Source organism: Fopius arisanus, unplaced genomic scaffold (genome assembly GCF_000806365.1).
Source record: "Fopius arisanus strain USDA-PBARC FA_bdor unplaced genomic scaffold, ASM80636v1 scaffold00081, whole genome shotgun sequence".
Classification (NCBI taxonomy): domain Eukaryota; kingdom Metazoa; phylum Arthropoda; class Insecta; order Hymenoptera; family Braconidae; genus Fopius; species Fopius arisanus.
The window spans coordinates 379575-393746 of NW_011887820.1; the positions used below are offsets into that span (position 1 = coordinate 379575).

A 14172-nucleotide genomic window follows, 5' to 3' on the forward strand; every position below is an offset into this window, starting at 1 on the left:
AAAACCCACAACAGTTTTTCACTTCTCCACTTTGTTATAGAAATCACAGACTCAACCGGAAAAATTCCGGGTTTCACGTCATTGGGTCCAGAGTCCTCATAATTTTACTGACAATTGTTAATTGTCATCGAATTGTCACGATTTATTGTGAATGGAATTTTAAACGCTATCGCCTTTGAACTTGCTTTTGAACACCGGAAGAGAGACTGTGTTGTTCCCGCGTAAATATTACCCCAGAAATCCCCAAGTCCGCCATTTTGTCAACGTCGGGACGAGTTAGCGGGAATCTGCCTTGTCAGCCTAAAATATAATCACTAGTTACGACAAAAAGAATAGGGACAATTACGCAAACATGTCAACCAGCTCAGTTGATCATGATTCATGACGGAGTGAAGGTTAGGAGGAAATAAGTTAGTCTAGAAATGTTGGTCGATAGAGGGTTAATAGTTTCAGTGATAACAAATTAAACAATTTTCATTCAACCCCTCAATATTATTCAACATGAGACATACTTAAAGTACTGATAACCCATTGTGATATTGTCTTGAGTGAATAATCAGCTCTCCTAGTGATTCAAGCAGTTCTTCCGAGGAAAAAGGAAAAGAAAAAACGTTCAAGGCGTTCACTTACTAGCTCTGTCACAATTTTATTGCCAAAACATGTGGAGAACTGTTGGTCCCAATGTAGATAGTTATACTAGTTGTTAGTTCAACAAAATATCACATTTTTTGTTAGTTGGTGATGATACAATGGTCTCAATAATAAAAAATCAGCTGCTCAAGCATCTATCAAGGTTTGTCATCATTTCTCGTTATAGTCCTTGACCTCAGTATAGTTAATGCAAATTAACAAATTTTCAATGTCATAACTATTAAAAATTCTGTCTCTCTTCTTCCAATTGCTGTAATATTATCTGTACCATCTGACAGAAAGTGACACATTTCCACTTTCTGATTCACTTCAGAGTAAAATCGCTTTCTAACCACAGAAGGTGAAATTTAAGATCCTCACCCACGTGTCATTCATTCAATTACTAAATCTATACACGAACCAGGCAGAGAGACACTACTAATAATTATTCAATATTTTTGCATTCTATTTATATCAACTAAAAAAAATGCATGGATTATGCTTTTAATTTCTTTATCAATGAAATTTGACATTTTTTGTTGTTTATCAACTCTTGTTATTGCGTTTCAAATGAAAATCCATCGCTTAATCATTATTCCTATTTATATCTCATATCTTCGATTATTGTGTGACGATTTAAATTCATTTTCTTTCATTCATTTTTTTCACTGATAAACATAAAAAAACTTTGAAGTTGTAATTCTTATCTATAATCATCAATTCATCTCTTTATCCAATATCTTTCAACTCAGATGATCAATTGCTTCACTTATTATCATATCGAGTGTCTATTTATCAACAAAACTTACAACAAAAATTTTAATTTCCCCCCAACAAACTTAACTAATTCTTCTATTCGCTCATTATCTTCTAATTCTAGTAATTAGCAGTAATTGTTTATGCTACATATGGAAAAAGCGTAATTAGTTGAATATGTGGAGCTTGTTGATTAATCAAGTGTATTTGGAATAATTGATCTAAAATCTAAAGATCAGATGACCTTTTTGCAGCCAAAATGTCACGAAAAGCTCATGCATGTAGAGAACTGTTTTCAATGTGAACGACTGGAGTGACATCGTAATGTTTAATAATTCTTTCTTATCAATAGGTTCACAAAGAACCTGTCAGCTGATAAAATAAACTTGAGTACATTAAGAGGGGAAGGTGAATTGACAAACTTAGAACTGGACGAAGCGGTGTTGACTGATCTACTGGAGTTACCATCCTGGCTGAAATTGACGAGTGCTTGGTGCAACAAAGTTAATCTACGTGTACAATGGACCAAGCTCAAGAGTGTTCCTATATTTTTGGTAAATAAGAGTAAAAGTCATAATTAATTGGCTATCAATAGCGTGAATAGATGAGATAAGCATCAATTTTTTAAAACAGTTGTCCAAACAATTTGATAAACATGATTGTCTGGGTCAAGACGATGGGCAATCGATCATGATGTATTATGGAGATCTGAAGGACATGAATATTGTAAATACTATTAATACTTCAGTTCTGGTTACTCAGACTGCCAGATGCTATTAAATTGTATATTCCAATGATTGAAACGAGAATAGGTATCGAATTTTCCTGTGGAATCGGAACGCCGGCGTCTTTCGAACATTCAATGAATTCTTTTTTATCCATCAACAATCAATCGAACAATCAATATCAGTGTCGGAATGTTTTGCACTTTTTTTAAATTATAAATTACTCCTGAAGTGAAGCGTATAGAGTCTGCACTATAGATACTGTCGTAACGCTAATTTTTCGTTGAGTATTCAATGGACTATGAAGTATTATTATTGAAATCATTGTGGAATCCACTTGTGTAAATATCTAGACTTGGATCTTTTGGTTTATTATGTAGTGACTGTTCTTATGGGAAAACATCCAAGGACCTTGACGATCTAAGATAATCGGATAATTCTCTTGAGTGGCGAATCTTGTTCATTGGTAATCTGCAAATAATTTTGTGGGCAGTCAGTCGAAGGGGAAACTGCCAACGAATTTTTTGCGACAATGGAAAACGTTTGGATGTGTTCTAATCATAAAAGAAAATCATTTCCTTTTGTTGAGAAAGTTTGTTAGCCGCAGAGTAATTATTAGCAATCATTGTTTCCCTTATTTTTCAGTTATTTCTCATTTTTCTGTTAACTTGACAGTTCCCTTGAAATCAATATCCCGATTTATTACCCTCCAATTTTTCCGCTTTTTGCTTCCGAATGGAAGCTTTTTTCTAATTATTTCCTATAATTAATCACCATTTTTTAATGAAAGCGCAAATTTTCATGGTAAACGTGGAAATTCAACAAGTACAATTTGAATGTTCAAAATTTCCACGAGCTCTCAGTGCCATATGGAGCTAAAAATAGAGAATTACAAAAATATCCGAAACATGAGGTGATTCATGAATGAAGGATTCTGCAGAAATTTCATGTGATTTTGTTGTTATTAATCATTTAAGGCCCGGGTGCACTATCTATCGAATGTCATCTTTTGTTTAAATTTTATCTCTTTAGCCTAAAATAGATTAAAATTTGGGATCAAATTTGTGTTGCGAGAGCTACTCTAATGGTTATAAAAAAATAATGAAAAAAAAGAGGAAAAATTATCGAAGGGCGCTAAAAAGCGATATTATTCAAAAGGCATCTACCAAGTTTACAAAAAAATAATAAAACTTACGCTTACCATAGCTCTCCAGAAGATTGAGTGACAGCTAGATGCAATAGTAAGCTACGTGTTTTTTTATTATTTTTTAGTAAATTTTTTATTTTTGGTAAATCCCTTTTGAATAATATCAATCTTTAGCGTCCTTCAATAATTTTTCCTCTTTTTTTTTCATTATTTTTTCATGTCCATTCAAGTGCTTCCCGTAACACAAAATTCATCCCAAATTTTAATGTATTTTAGATTAAAAAGATAAAATTTAAACAAAAGTCGACGTTCGATAGATAGTCCACCCGGGCCTTAGAGTGTATTTTTCCAAGTATGCAGTACTCACGGGAAAGTATTCAATTCTGATAATTCAATTTTGGTTTATAACCACAGTTAATGTTTATTATTATGGCCCATCAGCATCTAGATGAAGTGCATATCGAACTGGTAACTTGCGAGGAATTGAGAAGCCCAACGTCACCAAACAATGCAACTGCCTTTCCAGGGGCAACAAAATATTCGTTTATCCATAAAGTCATCGATGGGATCACAATTGCTGTTAATACAGTTACTGTTACGTTCAGAAGTCCTGCTTTCATTGCAAATGTTCAGGTATGTACTATCTTCACACTATTACGGACTAGTTAAATTATCATAACAACGGAATGATTAATTGCCCTTTTTGAAAGATAAAATAAGATAAACCAATTCATAAATTTCTATATTTTTCCTTTTTCCGTTTACGCTTCACAAATCCTATCCGTGGACATTATGAATAATTGATTTATAGAATTCTTTGAGAGAATTTTTCTCGATAATTTAGGGCCCGGATGGACTGTCTGGAAAAGATAATTTACTCCAAAATTGGGACTCGTAATTACTCCGTCAATCAATCGTTTTTTCCGATAATTGTTAGCTAGCGGCCTAGTGGTTGACAACCGTTAGAACGCTAGCTAACAATTATTGAAAAAAAACGATTAATTGCCAAAGTAATTAGGAATCCGAATTTCGGAGTAAATTATCTTTTCTAGATAATCCACCCGAGCCTTAAAGGGTTATAAAGATTATTCTATTCATTGTCAATCGGGATTGAATCGATCAGCTTGAGACTTGCAAACTAATTTACATGGTTCATACGAATTCCTCAGCAGGCATTCTTTGTAGGAATTTTCAATATCTACCATAAAAAGCCCCCGACTCGGATCCTTTAGCTCAGACGGTATTTGCGGAATAATCCACATATTCCTGCATTCAATTGTAGGAGCTCTGGACAATAATTACTTTCCCCAGTAAATTTACTAACACTGAGAAAATCCATATATTCCCATAAATTTACTAATACCAATTGAATCTACTTCTCAGAAGTGAATTACTCTAATTCCTTTAATTAACTAATTGAATGACTTTTTTTCTTCATGTTTAAGATGAATGAAAAAATTTGCAATTAGCAAAATTGCACTTACATAATGTTTAAATGAAAATTACAGATTGCGAGAATAACGGTTGAGTCAAAATCGCCGGCCTGGCAGCGTTGTGATTTGAGAATGACAAGACTTAAAGATACTGATAGAGGGCAACTACTTATATTCAAGGAAATGGAATGGCAGACTGTTAGAATAGAAGCACAAAGTACAAAAGACAAAGACTTGACACCACTACGTTTGTTAACTAATCAAGCTAGATGCCGTATTACTATTAAAAAGAGACTGTCTGACTGTTTTGTTTTGGGATCACGTTTGGTTCTTATTCTGGATGATCTACTGTGGGTCCTCACGGATTCGCAGCTGAAGGCTGCATTACGATTCATTGATTCTCTTGGTGGACTCATTGAGAGGGCCACCATGTTGGAAAGGAAAGTGAAAGCAGCAAGAAAACTTGAGGTTTGCATTCATTAATTAACCACACGATTCCCTTCATGATCATTGCTCACTAATATAATTATAAGTACATAATTATTGGAGTAATTATTATTATTTACAATTTTTTAATGGATTATTTCATTATTTGAAACAATTCCTAAGACATTAAAAGATTGAAATTTCCATTTTCTTGTTATTAAAGAACACATCAGTTTTTTTAATTTTTCAGAAAAATTAAAAATAATTTTTGTAATGAGCGATTACAGACGGACGTGTCAAGGAACTTTTTTATTTGAGAGTGACTAGAGGAAAATGTCATAATTAAGATGAATCAATCACACTAAATAATTTTGAATTGTCCTCATTCATTAATTTCCAATTTTACATGAAAGTCCGACAGAAAGTTTTCTTGGCATTTTCCTCTGAATATTTTGCCAGTAATAAAAATTCGATTCTTTTAAAAAAACAGTAACGAAAAACGTTTCATTCTTTATAGCTTCTACCGGAGTATCAGGCTCAGGTATCGCAGCAAGCGAGAAGTAAAATTCAGTGCAATACAGCAATATCCAAGATATTTATGAGATATGATGTAGTTGAAACCTGTTACCATTTTCTATGTCAGAGAATTGATCTCCATCTGTGCGATGATCCTGGCCGTAAGTTTTACTACTACTCTTAATTAACGTTCCATTTTTTTCCGCCAGTAAACGATTTCTCTTCTGATTGTCGAGGCATTTTGTGGTTTGGAAATTAAATGGAAAACTACTGATAAAAAGAATTCATATTCCGCCCTCTAGTATATTTTTATGCAGGGAAAACCGTAACTGTTGTTGACTTGGAATTTTCCTCCTGGTTTTTATTCTACCCATTCATTTAGAACATTAAATTTTAGTAGTTTTAGTTTACAATTGAAAATTTCCAATTGTTTGAACTATATTTTCCCTGCAGTCTATTTTATAAATTGATTTTCTGAATGACAACTGGACAACTACGACGCACGTCATTAAAGAACTTAATTATAGAATACAAGAATTAAACTTGATTTATAAAAACAAACTAGTAGAAATGCTGATTCAATTTTCGTTTAATTATTGGCAACTGGTGAATATTGATGGGAGAAATGAAACTTATTGAAAATACGCTCCGAATGATAAATAAAATTATAGGAGAGGCTATTGATAAGATAACAATAATTGTATTGATATCTCTAGGATTAGTTTATAATTTCTGTTTTTATTTCATGGAATAGCTGGTCGTTCGTCTCACCCTGACCTACAGGACGGCGGCGCTCTTCAGATATCCTTAGTTAAATTTCAAATAGATTATTATCCTTATCACTTGGCCATGGCTGATCGAAAACACTGGGCTAAATACAAGGAGAATGCCACTCCCCATGCTCAATGGTTACAGCAGTCTCTCAATGCATTCCGTGGACAATTTATGGATCTCATCGATATCGGACAGAGTCATGGGCCATCAAAACGTGTCAGCACCGATCACAGTAATGAAAGATGATGGAAATTAAATTCTTTTAGTCAGTAATCAAGTGGTGAAATGAGATAAGTCAAATTAACTGAAGATAAATTGAAAGCACACGAATTTAAAACCGAAATTTTTAAGTTTGTAAGAGAAATTTGTTTATAATTTACAAATATCTGGGAATTTATGAAAAATATTAGTGATTAGTAGATTAATCATTTTTTATATATTCATAAGATTACAAAGTATCTGAATCGAACTTTCTTAACAATTCGAAATTTACCTGAGGAGTACTTTACAAATATTAATTTTGGAATACACCATTTTATAAAAGTGAAGGAAAAAATCATTGCGTTATCTAAATTGTTTTTTTTTCTTCAATGTATAATTCCTGAAAAAGAGATTATGAACTTGTGAAATAATAATGAATTTACAAATTCATCATTCTTTTCTCCAAAGTTTTTCGATTAGAATAACAACAAAAAATTCTAGCTAGATCTATAATTTATTTATTGCCAAGCTCCCTAGAATTAATTGTCACTCATCGCTCTAACTGTATAATAATCGCAAATCATTCGTTTCGAAATGCAATTTTCACTACTTGATTACGCCATTCAACTTGTGTTACAGGAAATAATGTAAATCAAAACAAAATAAACTAATTAAATTTTTTCAGGTGATGAGAAAAAACAAGGGTGGGAGGAAAAACGAAAGAGTATGGACCAGCAGAGCTCATTAATATCATCCGAGACGAAAAAAACCCAGCCGAGTGGAAATGTAGTTAAAAATTTTGTTCTCGAGCAATTATCAACCCTCATGACAACCTGTATTGTCATTAGAATAAATGATTTCACTGTTTACAAAGTAACAACATCAACGCGAAAGCCTACAACGAAGGAATTCATTACAGGTGAATTTATTTCCAATTATTTAAATCACTTTTACAATTCTTTCTTTCATATTACTGTCGTCTTTTATATCGTCTTAAATGAATAGTTTATTTTATTACAAGGTAATTTATTTGGTCTTTGAATAACCATTTTGTGCACTTATTCGTTAAATGGACAGCCCAAACGAGGAAGAAGCATATGATGACAGGTACAGGTAAAATCCTCGATGCAGTAGTGGCATAGAGCACGTCGCATTTGAATGTATCCATTCACCGTTAAAATTCACATAGGTTTTTTACTATGTTTGTATGAAAATTTGCCTCAACTTGTTGGCAGTAGTTATTGATAGTAGAATGTCAACTTCTGGACGATTCTCATAAATTCTTCAAACTTTGAACATTCAATAATATTGTAATTAATTCACTGTACGGTAGTCCCTGTATCCTCATGTTTTCCATTTGATAGTCATTAATGGTTTTATAATTTCCATTTCTCTGTCTGCAGGGGATCGAGACAAATTCTGTCTACCTGACGATGTTACCATTATTCACGCCGAGTTTACATATTACTATTACCCTGGAGATATTTCATTTCCATGTGAGATTTCAAAATTATAGCAATTCAATGAAGAAGTGGTGAAATATCAAATTTTCGTTTATTTTAAATTCGAAAAATTCATCGAGAGGGTAAAGGAGTACAAAATAAATTGACTGAAGATATTTAAAAAAAAAGAAAATTGTCATGTTTGCTTGATTACTTGAACATAATTATTTTTTTTATTTTAATTGCACTGAAGAAAGTAATTATTTTTATCAAGTAAATTTGTGTTTTCATTGTATCTAAATTATTGTAGACTGTTAATGTTTTAACGTTTTGTTTTCATTCACAATTAACCATTGACAATTTTATATTTGAAAACATTCCACCACTTCTTATATACTTTGTCCATTTTTTATACAATATTAATGAAAATCCATTTGTATTACCAGTGCCACCACCAAAGTTCTACGTCCAGGCGAATCCTCTGCAAATAAATTACGACGTGTTCAGCTGCTTGTGGTTCAATTCATTTGTGTTGAATCTATATCAATCTCTTCTGAGTGCTGAGAATCATACGGAAGATACAGATGTGATGTATTTCGATGTTAAACTTGAGGCCATATTACCAAGGGTGGGGCAATTAATTTTTTATGACAAATTTTGTCTGGTAATTAACAAAGATTAAAAATAATGAAGCAAATATTTTATGATTTGAACAGATAGTTCTGGAAACTCAACATGATTACCCGAATCAAAGGGACCGACCAAAATCCCTTCACCTTCAAATTTCAAGAGTTTCAGTAACGAACGTGAGATCCACAGAGAGATCATCAAGAGCCGATTTAGCTGAGTGTTTAAATGCCTTTCAAATGGGTCAAATGTTTTATTCGAGTGAATTCCCCAGCAAGGATACGGATTTTCGGGTGATCCCTGAGAAATTCTTGAGCCACTGTGCAGGTAAATCTCTATTTTCACGTAAAATTCCTTTCTCTCTACACTTACTCGAAATAAAGTGATCTATTTAATGATTGCTGGATTTAATTTCCCCTATATTTTCTGTCTATACAGAATTCCAAGTTTCTATATCAATTATTTTTTAATTCATACTTTTTGATTCATTGGTTAATTTATTTTTATTCGTTAAAAAAATTGATGGATAAATTCCGTATTTTCTCACCTAGGCACAGACAACGTACGATCTTACCCTCCAAATTTCAATGCTTCAACAATTGAAGAGCTCACAAAACAGTTGACAAAAAAACTCCTGTGGATTGACTCAAAGGACATGTGGTGCTGCAGTTTGGAGCCGGTGTGGGCAGATTTCTTTGGAGCCCGAGCCGTTGGCTCTAACCGGCCAGTTCCATTCCTGGACGCCTTCCCCGTCACCATTTGGCTACACCTTTCTCCCCCCTCACCCTCTTCCGCCACCTCAAAATCCATTGGAGCAAATATCCACGGTTTAGCGTACATAAGCAATCTCATTTCCGTCCAACTGAATCATTATCAGTACCTCTTCCTCCTCCGCCAATTGGAATCCCTCACGGAGATGAGTACCTACCTCGGCGTGGACTCGAATCGAATCCTCAATGTGGAGTCTGGCTCCCTGACAATTGGCGCACTCATCCCACAAGTGGAAGTTACCTTGATAATGCCATCCCAAACACCAGGAAAAGAGAACTCAGGTGGAGATCTGGAGTCAGTGGTACCAGACTCGTCCAGCATCGCCGAGGATCTCCTCCCCACGTCCCTTCCTCATCCACTGGCAACCGCAGCACGAATGGAATTCGGCTCTAAACGATTGAACACTTCGAACGACGTGGAAACACCACAGAGTGAAGTCTGCTCGATGATATTATCGGAACACCCAACGCAACAAGTGGTCACGTTCAAGCAGGAACGACCCGATTCAATCCAAGAGTTGGACTTCCCAAGGCTAAAGCGTCAGCCATCAGAGACAACTCCTTTCATACCAAATAACTTCAATGTTGGTTTATCATCTATGAAAAAGGGCTTTGCTAATCTAATGACATCCATTGACTCCGCATTGAAGGCATCTCCAGAGGATGGTAGCAGTGACACTGTCTCTATGAGGAGTGACATGAGCTCGGATTCTGAGAACTATGTTGCGGATAAATTGGAGGAAGGGGATTCCTTCTTTGGAGGGCTTAATGTTACTGGTATAACTACTGTGGAGGAAGCTACTGAGGTTGTTGAAGAGACTCCAGACACACAGAGTGAGAAATCAATGGATTCTGCCTGTAAACGAAAGGATCTAGTCTCGATGATAACATTTAAATTGTCTAAAGTTGAAGTTATCCAGCAGAGCTCTGGCTTTGATTCGGTTATCAAGGTTCAGGTCGCTAAAATTGCCAGTGAGGAATGCTCATCGATACCCTGGGATGAATTTCAGTCGAAATTCAGCTCTAGATCGAGGGGCTGGGTTGAGGTTTTTTCGGATGCTGATTGTGGGGCATGCGCTAGGATAAGGCTTTCTCATGGGCTGAGGGAGGAAAATGTAGACACCCTGGGCCGGAAAGGGAGTCACCTGCACAGCAAGGAGGGACTCATGGCCATGTTCCAGGATGAGTTGAAGGCGAGGATTATGAATGTCAATTTGGCTCTGTCTATGAGCTATGTGGCTGGTTTGACAGATCTCGTGGAGGACGAGATCATTCCGGATCCGCTGCCTATGGAGGTAAATATTGTCATTTTACAAATTAATAAAAGGAGAGGGGATTCATAAAATAAGGGCGGGACATTATATTCTCAGAATATTTACGTGTGCTGAAGGGCCTGGCCATTTGGGAAGAATTGTTTTTCTCTTTAGGAACGTCGTCTATTTTGCATGTAATCGATCTAATCACTTTAATATTGATTAAAAAATCGGCATTAGATCGTTTTTCTATCATTCTTATTTCCTCTTGCGATTTTAAATTGCATATGAGATCACATTTAAATTAACATTAAAATTCTATAATTTCAAACAAAATCTTATAAATTGCCACTAAATTATAGAAATTAAACAATTCAAGTACTTTTTTTTTAGTTTATTACATGAGTTAGTATACGAAAATAAAAGACATGAGTATAGATTTTATTTGAATGGAATGAATATTTTTCAAAACGTGACACGTCAACATATTATCATCAATCGCTCTTGATCAAACCAATGGTTTGATCAAGAGCGATTGAAGAATTCGAACTGCACTGTAAAAAACTCGTTGAGGCCTATAAAATACTGTACAATATGTTCCCATAAATTACATCGAATGCTATGGTAATTAGTAATAAACGTGAATTTTTAAGCGTGACATAACGGTGAAGATAAAAAAAATCTCATACCAACAAATTAATTAAAAATGGGTCGGTGTGGAAAAAATGTTTTGATACTATTGATAAATTTATTGAAATTGATATTTACGATATTTTCAATTTCTCCTCTCATTGCCACGCAACGAAAGATTTGGAAAATATCCGATAATTTTGAAGGTCTTGGGGTATTACTGATTATTTTTGGGCCTTAAAATCCAATAAAAGTGAATTGGTGGTGAAAAAAACTTTGCCTCCCTGTACTTTCTCCCATATTTCCGCAAATAATTACCGCAAAGTCGTAATACTCGTTCTGTCCTCTCCGTGAGTTGACTGAAGTGAATAGGAAAGATTCAATGTGTGTGACCGGTATCTAATATTCAGGGAATAAATATTCGCGTCATTAATCCGTTTAATAATAAATCCACTAATCGGATTAATCTATTTACATTCATTTTTCAGATATTTCTGGAGAATATAAGTCTTCGACTGAACGAGGATCGTCCCCCCAACAACATCACATCCCCAGGACCGATTCCCATTGACGTAGTAATCTCAAATCTCAAAATTTTGCGAGATAAAAAAGGAATATTCCACGTTGAACCCCAGAGTGATAAACGCTTACTAGCAAATTTAACAAATGGAATTGATAAATGTACTATCAGCGATGAGACGGAAATAGAGTTGAATTTTTTGAGACAGTCATCAAGCCAGTTGAAAGGAGACAATGAGGAGTTGAAACGACGACTCGCCGCCTTAGAAAAACTTTCAGAGGAGAATTCACGACTGAGGCGATCCCATCAAGAGTTGGAGATTCTAAAATCGAGTCTCAATGGTGCCCAGGACTACATCTCTGAATTATTGAAAGAGAAACAGGCCCTTCAGGATACTGTTACTGTACTTCAGAAGCAATTGACAAAGTCCAACGAATCAGCGAACAGTGGGCGACCCTCATGGTCTATCAAAAGATAGCACACCAGCTGTTTCGATTGCTCAACCTGCTGCAGTGCTAATAAATCATGATAGAATAGAGAAGACAAATGTTCTGAGGAATTTCATCTCTAAATAATATCTCTGAATATTCTCAAAGTTTTCCTCGAGGTGGGGCACTGGAAAAATATATCTATCCATTCACTCGAGAGGAGTATTTAGGGGAGGGTGGGGTAACACAGTTTTTTAATAAATATTTTAAATGTCAGAAATTGGACGTGGATTTTTCCACTATTTCTTTTCGCATAGTGAAAATTCATTACCCCTGGCATGTAACAGCCTTCAAATAGTCATAGAATAAGCGGAAAAGGGGGAAATCGACACCTTAATTACATTTTTCAATTATGAAAATTCTCCCTTGATTTGGAGATACTCATGGAAAACTGAGCTATGAGCGAATTCCACTTATTCCATCACTTCATCACTTCGGTTCTGAATTAAATAATCTTGTGTTATAAGAAAAAATTACAGAAAAAAAGAACCGCATTACCCCACCCTCTCATCATCATTTATCATTGTATTTCTCCTATCGAGTTTTTTCCAAGACCATTCGTCTTCAATTGCGACAATTATATAACTCTCGAAGATGATTTTGTCAATTACGACTCTAAGGGATTCTCTACGCAATTAGATCGACCATAAGATTTCCAAAAACTTGGGAATTTCCGAGAAGTTCACTCAAGGTCATATCTAGCATTATCATCTTTGAGAGCAATATGATCTTGATAATGAAAACCTAATCAGGATATTTCTCTCGAGTAAATGAATGATTGACAAAAATACATTTTTTCTCAGAATTAACAGTTGCATTAGTATTTCAGACTGAGTAGAATTCTATAACATTCCTGAGACTAGGGACGAGGCAATTTTTTAAATTATGAATGTAATTACATTCATTGTTTTTGGAGTGAAATATGAAAACTTCAATGATGAGTGATTCTGGAGAAAGAATCGGGGGACGTTAGGACAAGTTTCAAAATATCAAAAAAATATTACTGCAATGGAGGAATTATTATTAATGGTATGCCATGTGCCTCCAAATTTTATTATTTGTGTACAATTGTTGTTTCAATCAATTGTTATTTTATTTTTACCATCGTCTAGAGGGGAGGATTAAACTGAACATTCTACTGTCCATTCAATTTATGCTTTAAAAACATCTAAGGATAAATAAGAAAATCAAACGAGTAATTTATTTTAACGGAATCATTCATCATCGGGTTAATTTGATATTTCAGAAGATTTGAAAATCTATTTGAAGGTTGTTTTTAAATTTTGAAGCTCGTGTGGGTTCAATTTTTTGCTTTTTCATTTTTGAGTGACACTTTGATATTGTCGAATTTGAAGAGATCCAAGATTGGAAATGGTCAGGAGTTATTAGCGGGATAATGAGAGTAATTAGTAGAACTGTATACTAAGATGTTCGAGAGAACGAGAATTTCATAATTTGAACTTTCAGAAGGCAATAATAATGTCTCATATAATTCTAAGAACGTCTTTATTCGTTTGACGTTGAAGTACCTCACGTAAGTGGTTCGTTACATATCTTTAGAGTCTAAAAATATGAAGATCTTTCATTTTGTTTCATTGATTACAAAAGTATCTTGATAATCATTGTAAGCTCAATGTTACGCGATCTTTTTAAAAATTATCTAGCCATTCAAAAAATTTAATGGCGTTTTTCTATGAAACTGGTCCAATGGAGAAAATTTAATCACCAATAAAATTCACACTTGGATGTCTTCAGAAGGGGTTTTTATATTGAAAATTTAAATTTTTATACATTTATTTGCTATCGATGCCTTCCGTTATTACATTTTTATTGT

The 14172-nt window shown here is 34.4% G+C and overlaps 1 protein-coding gene across 1 annotated transcript; it reads left to right on the forward strand.

Annotated features, from left to right (window-relative positions):
* The first annotated feature begins 353 nt into the window (after nucleotides 1-353).
* Nucleotides 354-12558, forward strand: LOC105270215 (UHRF1-binding protein 1-like). Its single transcript, XM_011311012.1, has 12 exons — nucleotides 354-793; nucleotides 1739-1940; nucleotides 3700-3891; nucleotides 4767-5159; nucleotides 5635-5794; nucleotides 6388-6639; nucleotides 7294-7527; nucleotides 8012-8104; nucleotides 8497-8678; nucleotides 8767-9004; nucleotides 9229-10742; nucleotides 11819-12558. The coding sequence occupies exons 1-12, from the start codon at nucleotides 750-752 to the stop codon at nucleotides 12326-12328; spliced, it is 4014 nt and encodes a 1337-aa protein (XP_011309314.1). The 5' UTR covers nucleotides 354-749; the 3' UTR covers nucleotides 12329-12558.
* The last annotated feature ends 1614 nt before the right edge of the window (nucleotides 12559-14172 follow it).

What these genes read in the sequence shown, in the direction of transcription:
- LOC105270215 (XM_011311012.1), top strand. Translation starts at nt 750, where the DNA reads ATGGTCTCAATAATAAAAAATCAGCTGCTCAAGCATCTATCAAG. An exon ending in CTTTCATTGCAAATGTTCAG is followed by an intron (nt 3,892 to 4,766) that starts GTATGTACTATC and finishes TGAAAATTACAG; the next exon opens with ATTGCGAGAATAACGGTTGA. An exon ending in TTGAGGCCATATTACCAAGG is followed by an intron (nt 8,679 to 8,766) that starts GTGGGGCAATTA and finishes TGATTTGAACAG; the next exon opens with ATAGTTCTGGAAACTCAACA.